This window comes from Nicotiana attenuata, chromosome 6, assembly GCF_001879085.1.
Source record: "Nicotiana attenuata strain UT chromosome 6, NIATTr2, whole genome shotgun sequence".
Taxonomy (NCBI): Eukaryota; Viridiplantae; Streptophyta; class Magnoliopsida; order Solanales; family Solanaceae; genus Nicotiana; species Nicotiana attenuata.
Genome location: NC_031994.1, coordinates 3,055,021 through 3,079,515, shown reverse-complemented (window position 1 = coordinate 3,079,515; position 24,495 = coordinate 3,055,021). Strand labels below are relative to the sequence as shown.

The 24,495-nt window shown below is 37.8% G+C and overlaps 1 protein-coding gene across 1 annotated transcript; it reads right to left on the bottom strand.

Moving 5' to 3' along the window:
• LOC109226489 (putative late blight resistance protein homolog R1A-10) lies at positions 9,701 to 15,870 on the bottom strand. Its single transcript, XM_019391254.1, has 4 exons — positions 15,799 to 15,870; positions 15,603 to 15,662; positions 10,316 to 13,666; positions 9,701 to 10,232 (listed from the first exon to the last, which is right to left on the bottom strand). Exon 3 carries the CDS (start codon positions 13,634 to 13,636, stop codon positions 10,844 to 10,846), a length of 2,793 nt encoding a protein of 930 aa, XP_019246799.1. The 5' UTR covers positions 13,637 to 13,666; positions 15,603 to 15,662; positions 15,799 to 15,870; the 3' UTR covers positions 9,701 to 10,232; positions 10,316 to 10,843.

The window sequence follows — 24,495 nt, the reverse complement described above, 5'->3', positions numbered from 1 at the left end:
TTTTTACAACAATTGCTTCTAAAAGCTATGGAGTTAATTCTTTGTTCTCACAACTATTGCTTTCACTCTCTCTTCTTCTCACATCTTTTACATATGCTTCAAAGGACTGTGTATTTTCTGCTTCTCCTCTTGTGTCACCTGCTTGCAATGAAAGAAAATTGAAGAGTAGAAGTCCACCATTGAAGATCATTCAAAGCTTTGCTTTTGAAAATGGGTTGTTTTGAATTTGTTAGTTTTTTGGATTGGGTATTGTTCCAATTGATTGAAAATATCAAAAGGAGTACAAAATTTAAATATGAAGTGATTTGGAGTAGATTTGAGCAAGATTTGAATTAAATTTCAGAAAAGACGCAAGAAAGAAGACGAAGTCAGGTTTTTGTATAATTATGTATAATCTTGTATAATATTGTATATGAGTGTAGAAACACACCTTATACACTGTTATACACTTTTATACACCTTTATACAAGCGTCTGTAGATGAACTTCTTCCACGATTTTCAGTTGCAATTCTTATAAAAACCAGTCCAAATCTCCATTAAATGACTTCAAATTTTATATACAACCTCCTTATACTATTTCTAACAAGTCTAAATAACACCCACTCCAAATTTCTCATAAAATCAAATTCGAAATTTAAACCCACATATTTAAGCTTGTTAAAAATCTAATTTTCACCACCCAAATGAAGTTGGTTTGTTGAATTAATATTTGAGTCACAATTACTGATTCGAAAAGTAATTTAAAAGCTTGAGGAATCTTTTTTAAAAATTAAATAATAATTTTGAGAACCTATTGGAGTTGGATGTTGAATCTTAGCCTATTATTTATGGGCTAGTTGGTTGTAAATTGAAATATGGGCTATAAAATTGAAAAGTATGGAGCCCAGTTGTTCTAATGTGAAATTTTCCCATGAATGAATGCTTGAAAATAAAGAAAGTTGGAAAATAAACTAAATGACAACATAACATGTATGAATGAGCCATGACTCAATTTCAAGATGGTTTAACTCTTAATTTAGAAAGAATTTGATCATAACTTCTAAGAGAAAGTTGTAGGCCTTAAAGTCTAATTTTTAGCAATAAAACGGTTCTTCAATTGGTCATCCCTACACAAAGTTATGGCCAATTTACTAAAAGTAACAATATGCATAAATGTACTGTACCGGCCTAGGGCGAAAAAATAAGGGGAGAGATAGCATAAAGTGCCAAATCTAGTGACTTGAGAGCACCATATCCCTTGGTAGGATCTTATCAATCAATGAAATTCACTACTTTTGCTCTAAATATTTGTTGATATTTCTTAGATGGCTAATATCCTTAGATTGAAAAAGAGAAAATTGAATCCATGATTGTATTTGAAGTAGCCTGGTGGCCATGAGTGATATCTGTTAAAATCTGGTTATATAACTTAATTATGTAACTTTTCGATGATGCCAAAAGGGGGAAGATAAGGTGTGATTTTGCTTTGGACCGTGATGTTTATAACCTAATAAACCTGGTCCTTGATATTTGTGTATTTAAAATGGAAAGTGTTCTAATAGTGTGTTGATGTTGAGCTGAATTGAAACAGGTTTCATGCTTATGAAAAGCACGAAGTTTGTCATCATCAAAAAGGGGGGATTTGTTGGCCCGAGTAAGTTTGTTTTGATGAATGACAAAGGAACACATGCATGAACCAGGTCCATAGACAGTGTACACAGGTGACAGACAAAATCAAGAAAAAGGCTTGCACGTGAAAGGGATAAGAATAAGTAGTTATATCTGATACTCCCTGAACAAAAAGGTTGCATATTTGATAAGGAGCAGGACTCCTTACTTGCAGAGAACTCTATCCAAGATAAGGGAAGAGTTAGAAGTTGAAGTTGACTAGAACTCTTCCACCAAGGAAGAGTAAAGCATTAGAACTCTAGTTAATCTTTATTTACTAACTCTATATATATCAGTTGTATTCTCTGTTACAGGTGATGCACACATACTGAAGTTAAGCACGAATTGAGAGCAAAATAACAAGGCATTTTGTGAGCAATTCGTGTGAGATTTAAGAGTCCGATCCTGAAGCTACACGAACCAGATTGAAGAACCAGCTCCATCAAGAGTTTTATGTGTCTTTCTTTATTTCTAGTTCAAAGTGTAGTAGGCGTTTTGAGTTGTACCTTTCAGCTTTCTTAGAAGCAAATTATACTAGGTATCTGAGTTGTATCTTTCAAGTTAGAGTTAACTTGAAGTAGTTGAAACAGCTCGTGGCGTGTTGCTATAAGGGTTAGAGCTAATCCTTAGGTTTGCAAGAGGTTGTAAACTCGAGTTGTATTGTTCAAGTTAGAGTTAACTTGAAGCAGTCGCAACAACCTGTGGCTAGTTGCTATAAGGGTTAGAGTTAATCCTTAGGTTTGCAAGCGTTTGTAAACTTTGTTGTTGGCTTAGAGTTATAGTGAAGTGTTTGGAGAAAATCCTAATGAGTAGTAGGTCGTGGTTTTTTTACCTTTTGAGTCTGGTGTTTTTCACGTAAAAATACTTGTGTTCTTTACTTTATGCATTTATTATTCCGCAACTGTAGTGTAAGGAATACGTAGAAAAACCAGGTCCTTTTATAATCTGTGCACGCGAAAATTGAACACCACAGGCATCACCCCTCTTGCGTGGAATTGAATTGTAAAATAACAATAGAGAAAAGAAATATCGTACTAAACCCACAGATTTCAACTCGAACCACATGTGCACGTATGTATATTTGTATATACCCTTCAATTGTATGCCATGATAAGCATATAAATTCAGCTTCAGCAACTGACGTATGATGCTCGGGTCAGTATTGGTGTTGGTGCTGTATCATAAGTCATTGTCACTATATTGTGCTGCAGTATGTTCTGTTATATTGCTTTTGTTCTTTAGTTGTAGTACTAGTAATACATTATCAATAAAATGAGATGGTGACAAATATAGTACACATCAACATCCTCATAGAAGAAAATACTGAAAAAGGACAAGAAGTCATTTAACTAACACCAAATGCTGTAGTAAAGAATAAAGAATAAGATAGTTTATATCCTATATTGACCATTGCGGGCAGGGGCGGAGCCAGTGTTCTGACTATTGGTTCGGCGAATCACTAGCTTTGATTCAAATCCTGTATTTGTCTTGAACAGTTTATTGATTATTTACAATTTAATATAGTAATTTAGAACCCAGTTGTTGGACTTTAAAGGCATTGAGCTTCAAAGACTTTAAGCATTGGGCTTTAAAGTATAAGAGTGTGAATTGGAAATGGTGGAAAATAAAATGGAGGGAAATGAAAATTTGAATGAAGTGAGCTTTTGACTTGCACTTTGTCCCTCATTGGTGAGGGACAACTACATTTGTATGCTTATATATAGAATCACTTCTTAAAGCTCTTAAAAGGAGTTGAAGAGAATGATCCCTCGCGCCGTCGTCGTCGCTCGCTCGGCCTCGGCGTCGGCTTCGGCTTCGGATTTGTCGATCGATAAGATTATTTTTGGACAAAATTTATTTAATTAATTATTTAATAATTAATTAAATGCCATGGTCGCGGTCCTAGCTTTCCAGAACAAACATCACACCTCTTCCGATAATTGCCTATAAATTCTGAGGCATAGCTTCGTTTTTTACACACCAAAAACATTACAGAACTTCCTTCTTTCTGAAAAAATACTGCATTCTAATTCGCAGTCTCTCTCTCTCAAATTCGTAAGTGTGATTTTGCTCCGTTCTTTAAGTTCGTTGGTATCCTGCAGTTTGTATTACCACTGTTGCAGGAATGTTTATTCCGTTTTATCCTGGGAGGATTTAATCCATTACCTTGGCAACGTGTGAGGGGGTTAAAATTCTTTAAGGACGCACAAGCAAATTGTGGACTCGGAATATTTCTTATTCTTTACTGTTTTTCAGTTTCTTTTATTCTTCTAACAGTTTTCTGATTTTGTGTTTTAACACAGTAGCGAACAACAAGCTTAAGGAATTTAAATACTAACGTTTCTGTGTTGAAATATATATTAAACTGTTATCTATATTTTGTATACTGGTTTGGAGACTAAAGCCTTCGTGCTTTCTACTCCAATAATTGTTCTGTCCGGTTTAAATTATATCAAAACTTTACGGGAATAATAAACGTACGGGTTTGAAGTATATAAAAACTTCACCATTGTTACGTGCTGTATGTTTGGTTTGGTATTCAGTTTGAAGATATTAAAACTTCACTGATTTAACCAAGTTCTGTTTTGTTTCCAACTTTACAGAAAAATGACGAATGAAAACCAAACTAATGGAAATGTTGCGGGAACGGGTGCTACTGTTACAAATGTGGTTGGCTCGTCAAGCCGTTCAACTCCTGCTCATGCTATGGCACCAGCAGAAAAACTCGGGAAATTTTCCGGTATCGACTTCAAACGCTGGCAAATGAAGATGCTCTTCTATCTTACTACGTTGAGTTTGCAGCGATTCATCAAGGAGGATCCTCCGGTCCTGGCTGAAAACACTCTAGATGACGAACGATGTGTTGTAACTGAAGCATGAAAACATTCTGAATTCTTGTGCAAGAACTACATCTTGAGTTGTTTGGAAGATAGCTTGTACAATGTCTATAGTGTCATGGAAACTTCAAAAGCATTATGGAATGCGCTTGAGAAGAAGTACAAGACTGAGGATGCGGGACTTAAGAAGTTCGTGGCTGCAAGGTTTTTGGATTTCAAGATGATTGACACTAGGTCGGTCATAACTCAAGTCCAAGAATTACAAGTTATTGTGCATGACCTCCTTGCTGAAGGTATGACCCGAATCAATAAATTTATTAATAAGATTTGTCTTGTTATTAATTATGAATTCATTGCTGAAGGTATGGTCATTAATGAGGCCTTTCAAGTCGCCGCTTTCATTGAGAAGTTACCTCCGTTGAGGAAGGACTTTAAGAACTATCTTAAACACAAGCGGAAGGAAATGACACTTAAAGACTTGATTGTTCGTTTGAGGATAGAAGAAGACAACAAAAATGCTGAAAAGAAGTCACGTGGAAACTCGACAATAATCAGGGCTAATATTGTTGAGGAGGCGCCACAAAATAAGAAGAGAAAGAAGGCTTCTGGACCAAAGAATTACCCAAGCAAGAAAAAGTTCAAGGGTAATTGCCACAACTGTGGAAAATCTGGGCATAAGGCCGTGGATTGTCGTGCACCAAATAATGATAAGAAGAAGAAGAATCAAGCTAACATGGTTGAAAATGTTGAAGAAATGGAGGACTTGTGTGCCATGTTGTCCGAATGCGACTTGGTAAGAAATCCTAAAGAATGATGGATAGATTCTGGAGCCACCCGCCATGTTTGTGCTAACAAGGAGTTGTTTTCTTCTTATGCCCCCGCAGGACCCGACGAGACAATTTTCATGGGAAATTCGTCTACAGCCAAAATTGAAGGAGTTGGCAAGATTGCGTTAAAGATGACGTCGGGAAAATTAGTGACTCTAAACCAAGTTCTCCATGTTCCAGAAATTCGCAAGAATCTTGTGGCTACCTCACTTCTTGTCAAGAATGGATTCAAATGTATTTTTGTTTCCAATAGTGTTGTACTAAGTAAGAATGATATGTATGTAGGAAAAGGTTACCTGAATGAGGGCCTTTTTAAGCTAAATGTAATAGCAATTCCTATCAATAAAACTAATGCTTCATCTTACTTACTTGAGTCAAACACTTTATGGCATTCACGCTTAGGTCACGTCAACTTTAAAACATTGCGAAAAATGATAAATAGAGACGTATTGCCAAAATTTGATTGCATTAATTCCAAATGTTAAATATGTGTGGAATCAAAGTATGCTAAGCATCCTTATAAGTCCGTTGAAAGGAATTCAAGTCCTTTAGACTTAATTCACACAGATATTTGTGACATGAAGTCAACAGCATCTCGCGGTGGGAAAAAGTATTTTATTACTTTTATTGACGATAGCACAAGATATTGCTATGTTTATTTACTTAATAGTAAAGATGAGGCAATTGATGCTTTCAAGCAATACAAGAGTGAAGTTGAAACACAACTAAACAAAAAGATCAAAATGATAAGAAGTGACAGGGGTGGAGAATATGAATCTCCTTTTGAAGAAGTATGTTTGGAAAATGGCATTATTCACCAAACAACTGCCCCTTACTCTCCACAATCTAATGGAATTGCGGAGAGAAAGAATCGAACGTTGAAAGAGATGATGAATGCATTATTGATAAGTTCTGGTTTACCACAGAACTTGTGGAGGGAAGCTATACTTACAGCTAACTGAATAATCAACCGTGTACCTCATAGTAAAACACAGTCCATTCCCTATGAAAAATGGAAAGGAAGGAAGCTCAGCTTGAAATACTTCAAAGTGTGGGGGTGTTTAGCTAAGGTACAAGTTCCTAAACCTAAAAGGGTTAAGATAGGTCAAAAACGGTTGATTGTGTATTTATTGGATATGTAACCAATAGCAAGGCATATCGTTTTTTGGTTCATATGTCAGAAAATCCTGAGATTCACGTTAATACGATAATAGAATCATATAATGCTGAATTCTTTGAAACTATTTATCCGTATAAAAAGGAAAGTGAAGTGACCTACCAAAAGTCAAAACGACCTCGGGAGGAAATAACGGATGGTATGCCTAATGAGGAAAATCCGAGAAGAAGTAAACGTCAACGGACATCTACTCCATTCGGTCCAGATTTTCTGACTTTTCTGCTAGAAAATGAGCCTCGTACCTTCAAGGAAGCAATGTCTTCCTCAGAAGCACAATATTGGAAAGAAGCTGTCAATAGTGAAATAGAATCCATATTGAGCAACCATACCTGGGAATTGGTTGATCTTCCTCCAGGTAACAAAACATTGGGTTCTAAATGGATTTTCAAGAAGAAAATGTAAGACGATGGTACTATTGACAAATACAAAGCAAGACTTGTTGTCAAAGGATTTAGACAGCGAGAAGGTCTTGACTATTTTGACACATACTCGCCGGTAACAAGAATTACATCCATTCGGATGCTAATAGCGTTAGCCGCCTTGTATGGTCTTCAAATCCATCAAATGGATGTAAAAACAGCCTTCTTAAATGGTGATCTAGAGGAAGAAATTTACATGGACCAACCTGAAGGGTTTGTGGTTCCGGGAAAAGAAAAGAAGGTGTGTCGACTTGTTAAGTCCCTTTATGGACTAAAACAAGCACCCAAGCAATGGCATGCGAAATTTGACCAAACAATGTTGTCAAATGGCTTTAAGATTAATGAATGTGATAAATGTGTTTACATTAAGAACGTTCCAAATCATATAGTCATTGTTTGCTTATATGTTGATGATATGCTAATAATAAGCAAAGATATTGCCGGTATTCAAGCTACTAAGCGTATTCTTGCTAGTAAGTTTGATATGAAAGACTTAGGAGTTGCCGATGTAATTCTAGGAATTAAAATCCAGAGGACTCCTCAAGGTCTAGCTTTGTCTCAATCACATTACGTGAAAATGGTACTTGAAAAATTCAAACACTTGGAATTTAGAAGTGCAAGAACTCCAATTGACTTAAATCATCATCTTATAAAGAATAAAGGTGAAAGTACGTCTCAATTGGAGTATGCTCGTGTGTTGGGAAGCTTAATGTACATCATGAACTGTACACGACCTGATATAGCTTGTGCAATAAGTAAACTTAGTCGATTCACAAGTAATCCAAACAAACATCACTGGATGGCAATGAAACGAGTTCTGTGATATTTGGAATATACCTAAGACTACGCTTTGCGCTACAATAAATATCCCGCAGTTATCGAAGGATATAATGATGCAAATTGGATAACCGGCTCAACAGAAACAAAATCCACAGTGGATATGTTTTTATTGTTGGTGGAGGAGCAGTATCTTGGAAGTCTTCCAAACAAACGTGCATCGCTCGCTCTACAATGGAATCAGAGTTTATAGCTTTGGATAAAGCCAGTGAAGAAGCTGAATGGCTTCGAAATTTCTTAGAAGACATTCCGTTCTGGCCAAAAACTTTGGCTCCTATTTGCATACATTGCGATAGTGAGGTTGCAATAGGACGGACAGAGAGCGTTATGTATAACGGAAAGTCTCGTCATATACGACGAAGATATAACACCGTTAGAAAACTACTTTTTAGTGGAATTATCACTATTGATTATGTAAGATCAAAGCATAATGTGGCGGATCCGCTTACAAAAGGCTTAACTAGAGAGGGAGTTGAGAAATCATCTAAGGGAATGAGACTATGGCCGAGGACAAGTCAACATGGCGGTAACTCTACCTAGAATTTTGGATGTTCCGAGATCTAGGTTCAAGGAGATCAAATAAAGTTGTGATTGACCGGTTCAACATTAAGTAAAATCTTTGGTCCCTTCTCGTGATGAAGACAATGTTCAGTAACAAGGATAGAACCTTACACTTTCTTTAATGATTACCTAAGTTTGATGTGGTATTTATCAAATAGTGTCAATCTAAAGGATTACACGTTTAGGAATCACCTATGTAAGTGTGAAGTGGAAGCCGCTTCAATGAGAATTCTGTAAGGCCAATTCTCTACGCACTTATGAAACCAGGCGGTGTTCATGGCTGAAACGAACACAACAATGAGAACCAAAAGACGGTTAAGGATTGGTTGTGTGACATATGGTTGTCTAGGTATACACTAAAGTTCGACGGTTCAAAGATATCAAATCTACCGATTGACCGAGTATATCCGACATATGTTCACTACGGAAAGTTCAAAGGGAAACCTACTTATCCAGATGTAATTAATCCTTACTTGCAAATCACACAGTTTTCATCCATGATTGTTGGACTTTAAAGCATTGGGCTTCAAAGACTTTAAGCATTGGGCTTTAAAGTCTAAGAGTGTGAATTGGAAATGGTGGGAAATAAAATGGAGGGAAATGAAAATTTGAATGAAGTGAGCTTTTGACTTGCACTTTGTCCCTCATTGGTGAGGGACAACTACATTTGTGTGCTTATATATAGAATCACTTCTTAAAGCTCTTAAAAGGAGTTGAAGAGAATGATCCCTCGCGCCGTCGTCGCTCGCTCGCTCGGCTCGGCTTCGGCTTCGGCTTCGGCTTCAGATTCGGATTTGTCAAATGATCGATCGATAAGAGTACCCTGCTGCAGATTCAGAGGGCCACTCTGGCCGCGGTCCTGGCGTAACTTCTGAAAAGGCACCTTTTCCAGAACAAACATCACACCTCTTCCAATAATTGCCTATAAATTCTGAGGCATAGCTTCGTTTTTTACACACCAAAAACATTACAGAACTTCTTTCTTTCTGAAAAAATACTGCATTCTAATTCGCAATCTCTCTCTCTCAAATTCGTAAGTGTGATTTTGCTCCGTTCTTTAAGTTCGTTGGTATCCTGCAGTTTGTATTGCCACTGTTGCAGGAAGGTTTATTCCATTTTATCCTGGGAGGATTTAATCCATTACCTTGGCAACGTGTGAGGGGGTTAAAATTCCTTAAGGACGCACAAGCAAATTGTGGACTCGGAATATTTCTTATTCTTTACTGTTTTTCGGTTTCTTTTATTCTTCTAACAGTTTTCTGATTTTGTGTTTTAACACAGTAGCGAACAACACCAGTAACTTAATATGCTAAGAATTCCAAATCCATATCTAGTTCTGAGGTAAAATGCTTATGTTACATCTCAACTAGAATTCAGTTCTGATTCAAGAAGTAAGTTGCAGATGTTGATGTATAATTTCATATACATTTACATATGAAAAAACATAAAGATGAACTAACACCGTAGTCTATAACAGAATGTTGAACAGAATGTACAAGTGCTCTTTTCCATTTCAGTTTAATAAAATGACAAGAAGGGAAACTAAACTTTCAATGGAAATACAGCAAAACAGAGACAGAGGTTAGGCTATGATCCTTACCTGTTTGAAAACAAATACAAATAAAAATACAAGATGAAGAATCTGGGGATATTGATTTATTGGACCTAACTCAACCCCGAAAGCTAGCTCATGAGGCGAGGATTGCCCAAGCCATATAAGGAGAGCAAGTCCCCCATCCCTTAGCCGATGTGGGAGACTCAACACCCCCCGCACGCCCAGCTGCCAACTAGAGCATAAGTCCCCCATCTCTTAGTCGATGTGGGAGACTCAATACCCTGCACGCCCTGGCCTGCCAAGCCAACTGGAGCATAAGTCCCCCATCCCTTAGCCGAAGTGGAGACTCAATACCCCCCGCACGCCCAGACCTGTCAAGTGGAGCATAAACAATATAAGATGGGGGCCTAATATCCGATGAAACAAAGAATTGGGATGAGTCCGTCTCTAATACCATGATAAAATATAGACATTGAACCGAACTCAATTCCAAAAGCTAGCTCATGAGGGAGGATTGCCAAAGCCATAAAGGAGACCAAGCCCCCTGCCGCTTAGCCGATGCGGGAGACTATTTTTACATTATGAACTATGAACAAATCTAAGTTTGCATTATCCATGATAAATCTGATCAATTCGTCGGTCATCATCATCATCATCAGTCTTCTTCTTCTTCTTTGGTGTTGTTGTCATCGTCGTCGTCGTCATCATCATCATCTTCTAAATCATCATCTGAATCATCATGAGGTCATAGAATTAAAATATCTTGGGGTCTTTTCTTTATACAAGGTAAAACTAGACTTCCAACATTATAAAAGCACAGAAGGCGTCAAATCTTCAACGGAAAATGTTCATCTACAACTACACAAAACAACAACATCTAACACCATTTTAACCAGTACTATTTTCTAATTTAATTTGCTTTTTTTTTTATCTAACATCTAACGAGTGCAGCCTTAATAAATTATAACGAATTATGGGAAGTTCATGTAATGTTATACTCACTTGAATATGATTGTAGGATACGAACATGCACAGGTTCATTTCCGATGTCTTCTTGTTCTTGTTGAATTTCTGCAGCAGAAGTGTTGAGTTTGGGCTTACAACCTTGTAACTCAATTAGTTGTAGTGTACTGATTTCTGCAAACTCAATGGGTATCTGTTGCAACTTACGGCAATCTCTAATCACGAGGCGTTCAAGGGCAATAAAAGTGTCATCCGTCGCTTCCCAGTGCTTGAAATTATTTCTCTCAATTATCAAAAGCTTCAACTGATTAAATCCACCTGCAATTGGACACCATTTTTCGCCTCGACAAGCATACAATTTCAGCTTCAGCACCTCAAGATTCGGCAACTCACCTATGATGTCCAAGTCCTTCCACCTTAGACGAGTTTTGACCAACTTTAATGTCTTGAGCGTTGCTGGAAAAACTTGAGCACTCGGAATGGTCACTCGTGCAATCTGGCCTGATATCCACTCATTCTTAACCACAAAACTCAATGTTTCAAGTTGATGTAGATGAACAAGATTGTCCAAAAGTCTATATTCTTGAACCCTTTCATAGTCGCGTTTACCTCCAAAGAATCCTAATTTTTTAATATTCCGAATCCCTGAAATAACCTCCTTTGTGCAACTAGTTGGAGACAAGCCAGAAATAGTGTGTACGTTTGAGAAAGTCAAGTAACTCTCTTCGTCAACAGATACACTTAATGGATTTGGCAAATAAAAGTTACACAGCCTAAGATGCCTTAACTGCGATAGTTCCCAAATTTGTTGAGGAAAAAATTCACGTCTTGAACCATCCTGCTCAACAATGAATAGTTGCAGATTCCATAACGTGCAAATATCTGAAGGTATGTCAAAACCTCCGCCACGACTGGACAGTATTAGGTACCTCAACCAAATGAGGCATAGTATCTGTGGAGGGAAACTTCTTAACTCTATGAGGCTCAAGTCCAAGATTCTGAGTAAACTGAATTGAATAAACTCTGATCCAAGAGTACAGTTCACAAGAGATGAAGTTAAATGGAAAATAGAACGAGTTCGTTTAGATGAAGTTAAATTGAAAATAGAACGAGTTCGTTTCAAGAGATTGTTGTCGACATCATCTGTATGCCTCCTAATCAAATGATGATGTTCACGGGTAAGAAGGGCCCTAAAAGATCCATAGTCAATATCATCACCATCAGTCCATCGCTTAAAGGGACGGATCTTATGCCTACTAATATGATGACATTCTGGAGCGACAGAATATAGCTCATCATCAAGTACAATGTCAGCTTTTTCTGCATCCGAATCATCGAATACAAAGTCATTCAGGACAAAAACATTTTGGCTTTTAGCTTCTCTCAAGCACAGCTCATGTATTAGATCATGAACCTTACATGTTCTAATTTTTGTTTCATCTAAACTTTTCTTGCTGACAAGAACTAGACATCTATCGATAAGATCTTGTAAACACCTCTCAGCCTCTCCTTCCGAGTCTTTATCCAACTTCAAAAACCCCTCAGCCATCCAGAATCTCAACAATCGCGTCGCTGAAATCTCACTGTCTTCTGGAAAATTTCCAAAATACAGAAGGCAGGATTTTTGATCACTGGTCAAGTGATTGTAACTCAACCAGAGAACATGTAAACATCTTTTGTCGGGATCATTTGTGACAAATGATTTTACATCTTTAGCAACATTTCCCCAAACTTTTATTGTCCTCTTACATTTGGACAGAAGCCCAGCAACCGTGACAATAGTTAGTGGTAACCCTTGACATTTGTATACAATTTGCTTCCCAATGCTCTCAAACTCATATGACAATGCTTCATTTGTAAGCGCCGCACTTTTAAAAAGGTTCCAACTCTCATCTGGATTCAAGAAATCCATCTTCAAAGAAAGATTCTCTGTACCAGCAGAACAAGCTACTTCAGCATTACGAGTCGTCAACAATATTCGACTCCCATTGTTTTGAATTGGAAAGCATAGTCTAATATCATCCCATGCTTCACTCTTCCACATGTCATCCAATACAATTAAGTACCTCCTACCCTTTAAACTCTTTTGTAGCATGTCTGCTAGCTCTGCCTCACCGTCCATGTAAAATGAAACACCCTTTGCAGAATGCACAAGGCTCAGCAAGATCTCCTTTACATTGTGTTGTTGCGATATAGTAGCCCAGGCACAAACATCAAAATGAAGTCGAATGGATGCATCATTGTAAACGTCTCTTGCTAGAGTTGTTTTACCAATGCCCCCCATCCCGACAATCGGGATGACCTTGGGTTCACTATTGAAGCCTTTAGTCAGATCTTCTAGCAACTTTTTTCTTTGATCATCACGTCCCACCATATTGTTCTCCACATTCGGAGTATGTTTTCCTGAACTTAAATCTTGAACCAAAGATTCCTTTGATGCTTGTTTGCCTTCATTTTGAATCTTTGGTAACTCTTTCTGGACACGATCAATCTCCTCGGCTACTTGTTTTAGGCTATCATAGAGCCTCTCATCTGCCATTTGTTTCTGCATTTCATCATCTGCCATTGCATATTCTGTTAGTCGCAGTTGAATTGTGTGTTCGATAGCATTTGCAACTTCTTTTATCTGTATCTCCAAATCTGTCATTTCCTCAGAAACATTGCCTTTCTCAAAATTCTTGAGGTAAACTTCCAGGGAACTAACTTTATCATGAAGAGCGCGAAATTCTTCTCTTAGAGATTGCATTAGCGAATTGGATGTCAAGACGGATTCCATTGTTCTCATAAGAGAAGCAAAACTAGCATAAGCCATATCTATTGTATTCCAATTATCACCTGAAAGCTGCAAGTTGCAAGAGGTCAATGGTGCTATAAATAACATGATCAGTAAAGCAAAAGGGAGGCAAAAACATAGAGAAGAACAGATATAATGTCAGTTGCAACAAGTCAATGGTTTCTGATTAACCGAACGTTATACCTTTCGGTTATGCTCTCGTAATAGTTGTATTTAGGGGTGACAAACGGGCAGGTCGGGTCGAATATGGGCGAGTCAAAAATGGGTAATGCAAAAATTGATAAATTATCCGACCCAACCCATATTTAATACAGATAAAAAATGGATTAACCGGCAGATAATATGAATATCCGTATTATCCATGGCTTCTTGAATATGATCACTTTTGGGAGAATTCCTAGTCTCCCAAACATGAGGAACCCCCAACTTGCTTTACAAATGTAAAAGTTAAACCCATTAATTATCCATTGGTTATCCATATTCTAAGTGGATAATATGGTTCTTATCCATATTTGACCCGTTTTTGAAAAATTTATTTTCCAACCCATTTTTTAATGAATAATATGGTGGATAACTGTTTTGTATTGTATAAAGAGACTAAATTGCTATCAAATACAGTTAAAAATATTATCCACTTGATAGTTGCAGAAATGCAGTTTAATACTCCCTCCGTTCCAATTTATGTGAACCCATTTGACTGGGCACAGAATTTAAGAAAAGAGAGAAGACTTTTGAACTTGTGGTGTAAAATGAGGCATATATATTTTGTGTAGCTATAAATCGCGTAAAAGTAAATTGTTTCCAAATAGGGAAATGGATCATTCTTTTTTGCACGGACTGAAAAGGAAATAGGTTCACATAAATTAAAACGGAGGGAGTATATCTTTTCTTATAATGGTGTTCTTTCGAACTATGCGCACACCTCAACTAATCAATTAAGTATCTGCTACCTCCAACTAGCACATATGTTTTATATATCTATATTTTAAGGATGAATAGTTGCATCTTTTATTTTCTACAAGACTTCTACTTAGGAGAATTAAATAAAAATAAAATGCACGAGAATAATCCAAACACATGATTTATATTTAATATGTAGTGAAAAGAATAATATTGTGAATATATATGCATTTCTGAAAAATATTCTTTAATATTAAGGCTCAACAATCTATATCTATCTATATTATATTAAAAGGAGGATAGTATGCATTGTGGTTAAGCCAAGTGCCAAGCTAAAAAGAAGTCACTTGGCAATAATTAATGAAAGTAGTTGAATGAAATAGATCTTAGATAAATCTAATTTATGTCTATAGGTATGGTAATTTTTTTCTATAGATATGATAGTTTATATCTATACAAAACTGCCAAATTTTTTAATAAAAAAAATAATTTGATTCCGAATTTATAGATAAAAATATTTGAGTTGAGATAAAACAAAAGTTCATTTGCTGATGGAAAATAATACAAAAATAGTACTCCCTCCGTTCCAGTTTATGTGAACCTATTTCCTTTTTGGTCCGTTCCAAAAAGAATGAACCATTTCTAAATTTGAAAACAATTTAGCTTAAACTTACAATTCGACCCTTACTGAGAAGCTTTTATAACCACGCAAATACTCTGGGCCCCTTTTTGACTTGTTTAGGACCACAAATTCCAAAAGTCTTCATTTCTTAAACTCCGTGCCCAGTCAAACAGGTTCACATAAATCGGAACGGAGGGAGTAAGTATTAAAAATATCAGTAAATTTATGACAAAATAGTAAAATTACTTATCTTTTTATATTTTTTTTTAAAAAAAATCAAAATTCTAATTTGAGTAAGAAACCACCTGTTTTCCAAAAAAAAAAAAAAAAAAAAAAAAAAATTCTCACATAGCAAACACACCCTCTATGTTTATGTATTTTCCAAAACTTTAATCAGCCACAACAAGTGTTCTCTTTTGCTCTTAAGTTTAATCAAATGATGAGTAATTAAGGGCAACCAACCTATCAATGGCAGATCTGCAATGCAGGAGTATTTGGAAGTGGCAACCAGCTGCAAAATCACTGCAATAAAATACATTAAGAAAAGATATATATTACTCCTATTAAGAAACACAAATAAGAGTACCAAAATACAAATGGAAGAAGAAAAAGAAAACAACAAAAGCTTCAGTACGTAACCAAGAGAAAAATGGCATACCTCTGATATGGCTGAAATGGTATGTGTAATGAGTAATGACACTGTATTTTCGTTAGCAAGTAAACTCTTATATATACGATGAAACAAAGAAAGAGTTGCTTTCTTAAAAAAAAAAAATATATGGGATGGGAACTTCGATTAATTAAGGTTGACCTGGGGAACACATCACATGCGCAACATTAATTACACAAAATATTAAAAGACGACTGCATCTGGATTTACACTAGGTATTTCGCAGAAAAACTTTATTATGTATCTCACTAGTTGTGATGCTTTGTTTTGTCTCACAACTTTATTACGTGCCTCAGATTTCTGCATTCACATTATCCTTGATACATGCAATAAGCTTTGATGGAGAGTTTGTCACGCTTTTGAAAGTATAAGAGGGGGTTGAATTATAGCCTTTTTAAATTTCTAGTCGACTATTCTTCGGACCTAGTCGACTTATGCGGAGACAGCCTACACAGAACTGTTAGTCTTTTGATTTAAACAAGTGTTAATCACAATAAACAGTAACAGAACAGAATATAATATGAGAGCAATAAAGTAAATGACACCAGGAATTTTTATACTGGTTCGGAACCAATGTGGTATCCTAATCCAGTCTCCTTGGGTTGCAAGGATGTTATCTCTTGAGCTCTTTATAATTTGTGTTGAGTACAGCTTGTGTGATTTTCAACGTTCATCACCAACGTTTACAGGATTGGTTTTCACTCGCTTACCAACAACGACCCTTTGGTTTTACTCGCTCACCAAAGAAACGAACAATGACACAACCTATCCGGACACACTGCCTCTCCAATTTTTCTGTCTCTCTTCTCTCTTTTGTGTACACAGTAAATCTACTAAAGTGAATTACAATGCTTGTTAAGAGTAGAATAAAGAACTTGTAGTTGGATAGACAATTGTATAGAAGGCTGCATGCTTTCTTCCATCATTGAGCTTGTATATTTATAGCCCTCTCAACTTGTTGTGGCTATTGCATAACCCAAGAGAATTTTGAATATTATCGCGATCTTCGTTGCATCCATTGCTCCCTCGAATCTTGGAGTAATATCTGTTTCCATATCTAGCCTTGATATAAATTTGGTCATGCCATGAGATCCTCCTTCGAACAAATATGATTTGTGGCTTTTTGTCCAAAGTTAGATTGCTTCTTATTAACTTGGACATAATATTGTCTTTGTCTTGCTTGAAATCCTTTCCTTGTGAGTCTCTCCTTAATTGCAGAATATGATAATCATTCTTTTTTGATCTTTCCAAGCATGGCCACTAAGTCTTTGAATATTGATATTCTTTTGTGCACCTGCTAGACTTTCCTTAATAATTGTAGGTAAGAATCTTTGCTTAAAAGCTTCTGATAGTCTTAGATAGATTGGCAAGGCTCCTTGTATCTTGACAGATTGCAAATAGATATTTCTTGATTTGTTTCCTTGTATGAAATCTTCAACGGCTTTCTTTTCTTCTACAAATTGTGGTGAATATCCTTTTTGAATTTACTTTCCTTGCTAACTAATATTCTCTTTAGTTGTCCAAAGTTCTTTCCATAATATAGAATATACTATGCCCATAATATATTTTCTTTCCATAGAAAATATATTCTTCCTTGGCCTTGTACTATCTTTCTTCTATAAAATAATAGATCTTCTCCATAATTTTAGCAACTTTCCTTGAAAAATTTTCCTTCCATAATTTCCATAGATTCTTCTTCCAATATTGTAGTAAGCCATCCAATATTTGAAACTTGACTTTCAAATACTATTCCTTCTATGATGCTTGGAGATTGACTCTCCGAAAATAATCTTCCTTGGTAAATTCTTCACATGATATTCTCTTTCCCGTATTTGTCTTGATCTTTATCATCATCTTCTTTTATGAATAAACTTGTGCAGAAATAAGATTACCACAAGTAAGTGTTCTTTGATTAATAATTATGTTGGTTTATTATCATCAAAATTAATACGTGAAACCTTGAAGCTAACAATCTCCCCCTTTTTGATGATGGCAAACAATTGAGTACAAAATAAGAAAATTTAATCAAAGACTTAACTAAGGGCAGTAATGGGATAAGCTAGATAAGCTGGTTACTTCCCTGAAATCATCTTCTCGAAATGCATGTAGTACATCAAGTGTGAACTCCCCCTCACTCTATGCATTCCTCAGTTGTGCTCCCCCTGTCTCCATACACTCTACTTGAGTTTTCGAACTTTTGTACACATTATTTCTCCCCCTTTTGTCATCATCAAAAGGGTGGAATGGGATATAAATAACTAGAACCAATAATAAAACATATGCTCTATATTCCAAGAATTTCTCAATTAGATAAATGCATAATCTATTAACTCATCCAGTTTAAAGAAAGAATAACGAAAAATAAACACTAAGCAATCAACACCAAAGGTTTGATTCCGTTGGAAAAACTTTGAATAACCAAATCATTGTTGACCATACGGAAAACGAGAAATTATAGTTTATTTTAGGTCAACCAAAAACAATTTCAAATATTTGAAGAGAATTATTAGACTTCTAAAAGCGTAGAGTAGGACGACACAATTTTGAATCTATTTAAAAATAGTTCTAATAGAATCGAACTGTAGACATGCTATCATAGACTTGAAATCACACAAATAATAAACATAAAAGAGATAACAAGATAACGAATCATTTTTACCAAAAAGGATAGTCTAGGATATCATTTCCATACCACCTTCTTTCGTAAATATGAGGAAATTTCTGCAAGATGATGGTCAATGTCCTCCAGACAGATTTCTAAAATACTTTCTGTCACAAGCAATCTAATGACACATGCTTTGCCTTGTGCTCTAGTTTGTCTTTTTCGTGAGAATTAACAAAATCTCCATGCCAATTTTTTTTATTTCAGTTCACTTTGTTGCCTGCAAGACTTGCATATGAAAATATCCTACTAGATCTGTAACGACCCGACCGGTCGTTTTGAGTCCTAGCGCTCCGTTCAGCAGTCAGAGGCCATGAACAGCTTCATTTCAGGTATTATGACTTGTACGCGTGGTCAGAATTAAGTTCCGGGAAGTTCAGGGTCGATTCGGAAAGAGAATTCTTATTTTAGAAGCTTAAAGTGAAAGAATGAACTAGGAATAGAATTTTGAGTAAACGACCTTTGAATTAGGATCTGAAGATTCCAGCAGGTTTGTATGATGATTTCGGACTTGGGCATATGCCCGGTTCGGGTTTCGGATAACCCGGGAGCGTTTTGGCGCCTATTGTGGAAGTTAGCATTTTAGAAGAAATTTCATAAGTTTGGCTTGAAGTACATTTCAGTTTTATCGATGTCCGTTTGGGATTCCGAGACTGTGAATAGCTTCGTAGGGTGATTCTGGAGTTGGGGGCGCGATCGGAAGTGAATTCGGAGGTCAGTAGGTCATTTTGGAGCCATTTGGCTAAAGATAGAAATTTGAAGGTTTTTGAGAAGTTTGACGGGAGGTGGACTATTTGATATCGGGGTCGGAATCCAATTCCGAAAGTTGGAGTAGGTCCGTAATGTCAAATATGACTAGTGCGCAAAATTTGAGGTCAATCAGACGTGATTTGATAGGTTTAAACATCAGAAATAGAAGTTTGAAATTTTGAAGTTCATTAAGTTTGGATTGGAGGTCGATTCATGATTTTAGCGTTGTTTGATGTGATTTGAGGCCTCGAGCAAGTCCGTAGCGTGTTTTGTGATTGTTTGGTAGGTTTGGTTGAGGTCCCGGGGGCCTCGGGTGGATTTCGGATGGTTAACGGATCGAATTTGGAATTTGGAAGAGGGCTGAAGGATCTGGTAGCTGGTATTTTCGCTTCTACGGTGGGCTAACCGCAGAAGCGGCCTCGCAGAAGCGGAAACGGAGCCGCAGAAGCGGTTTTTGGTCAAAGGTTCGAAGGCCGCAGATGTGGTCAAGGTTCCGCAGAAGCGGGACCGCATCTGCGGAAATCTGGTCGCAGAAGCGGGCGAGGGCATCGTGGGGAGAACCGCAGATGCGGTCATAGTTCTGCAGAAGCGGGGCCGCATCTGCGGGAGGTGTGTCGCAGAAGTGAGATTGCGGTGGCCCAGGGAGGACCGCATATGCGGTATTTGGACCGCACCTGCGGAACCGCAAAAGCGGTCGTTGGACTGCAGGTGCGAAAAATGCTGGGGCAGAATGATTGTTTTAAAATCGGATTTTGGCCATTCTTCTCTCACTTTTCACTTGGCATGGGCGATTCTGGGGAGCTTCAAGAGGGGATTTTCGTCATCAACGTTAAGGTAAGATATTCCCACCTATATTGAGTTAAGTACATCAATTATGTATGGATTTAGACTTGGAAAATTGTAGAAAAATTGAGGTTTTGGTGGAAAACCTAGAAATTTCATTCTTGGAATTTAACCACGATATTAAGTATGGAATTTAGTGAAAATTATATATTTTAGTTCCTAAGGTCATGGGTAACCTTTACCTTCGAAAAATTTTGGATTCCGGGCGCGTGGGCTCGAGGGCGTTTTGGTCAACTTTTCGACCGGAGTTAGGAATTGCTGTAAATTAGATTGTAATGAATATCTGAGCATATATTAATGGATTTGCGTAACCGTTGGCTAGTTTTGGAGCGTGGTGCATTAAGTAGAGTCTTCGGAAGGGCGTGGAATACCGGTTATGGGTCTTCGGAGCAAGGTGAGTCTTCTTTCTAACCTTGTAAGAGGGAATTGTCCCTATAGGTGAATTAATTGGATATTTTCTCCTATTTGTGGGGGCTACGTACGCATGAGGTGACGAGAGTCCGTGTGTAGCAACTATTATGCTATTGTCCGGGTAGTCTAGGACCCAAAAGCATGCTATACTTGGATTAATTGTAAACTTATTGACGACTTGAATTGCTTAAATCACCTTGGATTAGTAAATGAATTTAAAAAGGGATTAAACGTTACTTTTTCGAATTGTTAAAAGAGGATTTGTTTAATTTGGATAATGTCCCCTGATAATTCTTGATTGATTGTTTGAGCATGTACCTCTATGTGTACCTGCGTCGCATGCATGATCCGCGAGCAGGGTGTGTGTTTATTTTATGTTGACCGCGTCGCAGGTTAGTTCGCGAGCGGGGTAATAGATGCATCTATAGGCGCGCCGTCGACCCTCGGCAAGTGCACAGTTTACATTTATGTTGGATCGGGCCGTACGTCCCCCGGTGATTATTTGCGCATGCTCGTATTGCTTGCCTTGAAACTTATTAAAGTTGTTATAGCCTCTTTACGGCTTGAGAATAATTGGATAAATAGTGAAAAGGAAATTTTGGGAAAACTTCATATAAAAGAAATTAATTGTTTTACTTGTTTCTTTCTATTGGATTAAAAATCATGTTTATAGAAATCCGCGATTTAGTGTTTTATTGATATCACATTGTTGGACCCTTAGTAAGTGTCGAAGTCGACCATCTCATCTCTACTTCTTCGAGATTAGGCGGGATACTCATTGAGTACACGTTGTTTTCGTACTCATACTACACTTCTGTGCATTTTTGTTGCACAGGTTCAGGTGTTGTTAGTGGCCTATTGGGCGTAGCAGCGCAGATGATTCTGGGACTAGGTGAGCTGCATTATTCGAGGCGACCCGCAGCTAGTGTAGTTCCTTCCAGCATATTGTATTTATTCCCTGTCCACTGTGTTTCGGACATATATTGTATTTTATTTCCTTGTTAGTAGATGCTCATGCACTTGTGACACCGGGTTCTGGGATGATTTTTTTGAAAGATTTGTACTAATTGTTTATTATTTAATTTGAATTGAAATAGTGATCCTTTTTATTTATGAAAAATGGAAGGGGAAATCCTAGATTTCAAAGGAATTAAAAGGAGAATTTAATTGATTATTCAGTTGGCTTGCCTGACAGCGGTGTCCGGCGCCACCACGACCCGTAGTGGATTTTGGGTCGTGACAACATGGTATCAGAGCACTAGGTTCCTAGGGTCTCACGAGTCATGAGCAAGTCTAGTAGAGTCTCGCGGATCGGTACGGAGACGTCTGTAGTTATCCTCGGGAGGCTGCAGGACTGTTAGGAGTACTTCCCTTCTTGATTCCTTATCGTGCGATTTGACTTCATGTAAGGCTTATGCCTTTGTTTCTTTCCTACTCAATCTTATGCGGCGCGAAGCGCTCATTATAAATCAAAATTTGAAGAACCGTAATGGTACTGCAGATGTGATACGGGATGTTTCTCCCAGTATAGCTGATCAGATCATTGTCGTCGCTTTATGGAAGAGTAATTTATTGTTTCAGCCCAGTGGCGGTACTTTTGAGGGCTTGAGGCTAGGCATAAGTTGCCACGATGCTTATGAACGACTATTCTGCAGTGGTGATATGATGATAGGGTGTTGCCCACGTGTCGGGGCAGTGAATGACTTCAAGGGAGATTTACTCAGTGCATAATCAAGAGGTTCAGTATTTTATTCCCGGCAGGGGGAAAGGTAATCGAACTAAGGACGGTCAGATATGGATTGGTGGAAGTAATGGGACTTGGTAATTACAAGCGTGGTGGAGTTTTCTTCTATATCGGGGTGCTGTTGTCCTAATTGAACGTATTAAGTTGGTCGGTGTTATGATCTTCTACAATCCGCCTTTGGGGCAAGATATTGTGAAATAGTATCAGAGATACAACTGCCAAATATCGCAGGGTGCGGTGGTTCAGGATTGAATCAGTATTTCTAATGTTGGCATTTCGATAAAGATGACCTTCAGAAAAGTTTAAAGTTAGTAGCAATTTGTGGATTCAGGTGCTATGAAGGTAGATGCTATTTAAGGCAGCAATTGAGTAGCAAAAGATGAGAAAGACATGTGGGAAGTGTCAGGCGGAGTCTTAAACTTCTAAAAGGCCAGGTGTAGGGAGCGTGGGTCGTGCAGTTGATTAAAGGAGTGAGTTTGCCCTAAGTGGGAGAGTGGCGGAGCTGCGTAGGGGCTTGGCGATAAGATCGCTATGCGCCTTAAGGAGAGTCTGGGATGACTTGAGAATTTTAGTGACTTGGTGATTAAGGTCTACACATTTAATTTTGAGCATGGACTATTTATATTGTGCAGCAGGAGATTTGGTATAACGGGAAGGAGCTGCTTTAATGAAGAAGGATAGAACATAACATCGAATTGGAAGGTTGTTGCCGCACACTTAAGCAATGTCCACGAAGGATAAAGGGACTTGTGTAACTAGAGAGTGAGCTCGAACTCAGGATGGGTTATTGATGTCGTAGTGATGGTACCCCGTGCAGCAACATTTGGAAGATATCGGGGAGCGAGTTCCACAAGTGGGTTATTCCCTGTGCGCAGGTTAGCGGTCGCGTGGTTGGCGGAGCTTCTGCGAAGAATTCTGTTGGTTATACAGCGAAGGAATTGGTCGTGCGAATGTTGTTAATGATTTCTATAGTAAAATATAGAGAATTCTGGCGGTTGGTTACGCAAGGTTATGTCAACAGCAGATTAAGGATCCTGGTAAAATTCAGAGTTGTGTAATAGTGGTTTCGAGCTAAGTGGGAGAGTCCCACCGCCTATGATGGGGTTGCATAGTTAACTACTTACGAGGTTTCTGGTTATTAGCGTATTGATGAGCTGTTTTAGCTTTAGAAAAAGGCCATAAGTGGTAATTTGAGCAAAGGAATTATTAAAGGTGGGTTATCGTTGGCCTTATTGGCCCATCTTTAGACTTGGGGAAGGACATAGGATTTATGCCTTATATAAATGCAGGTTTCAAAGGAAGTGATTCCGCCGGGTGCCTCGCCGAGAGGGTATTCATGCGTTATAAGATTTATGAAGTTGATTATATTCGGGATCAAGTCAGAGCAGGTGGCTCTTAGTAACGGTCCTAATGGATTCAAAAAGAGGTAAAGTATGGTGCCTAATGATTTCGAGCCTATAAGTACAGTTAAGAATCAAGCTTTTGCAGCAGCTTACGAGTGGAGGCCCAGAATGTTCTATGATGTTTTGACTTGCAGTGTAGCTCTTGAGAGAAAGATGAGAAAGGACTTCGGATTCGTAGAAGGATTAGCAGAATGGGCATATCAGTTGGGGGTGCGAATGTGCGCATGAAATGGTTCGGGGGATTTGAGACAGCATAGTTTCGTGATTCAAGGTCACTCGAGATGAGTGCAGATGGAGTATGTTATGTGTGGATGGAGTTAGTATTATCTCTAAGGCAATCAAGGATAAATTGGAAGAAGGTAGATTAATTGGCCATAATTGAATTTTGCATATTGGTGTTAGTGATCAGTTTCCTCAGCGTGATCGAGTTATGCAAGTGAGTTGTGACGGTACGTATCAGGCTTGTCAGCCGCCGTAATTGATGTTATTCAGAAGCATTCTACTGTTATGGCTCGTTATGCGGAAGCAGATTCCGGAAGGGCTATGGTGGCTTAGACCACTACTTGGAGATTTGCATATTCTACGGTTATGAGAATTCACCTGTGTGACATTATGGATCTCCTGAAATGAGTTAAGTGTAAAGTTTTATATGATGAAGTGTTAATCTAATAGTGGTTCCGAAGCTATGAGGAAAGGTGTGTTCTATCGTATGTTGGCATGATAGGTGCAGTGACTGGTATGGAATTTGAAGTAAAGATCAAGGTAACAGCTCGGTGTGGACAAGGATGTCACAAGCTCGGATGAGCAGGAAAGGAGTTTGATGTTTAAGGTAAATTGGTTTTGTCATCAACGTCACCTGAGATCGGTGTTTT

Bases quoted from the DNA above. Each gene is read 5' to 3' on its own strand.
- LOC109226489 (XM_019391254.1), bottom strand. From the start codon at position 13,636: ATGGCTTATGCTAGTTTTGCTTCTCTTATGAGAACAATGGAATCCGTC.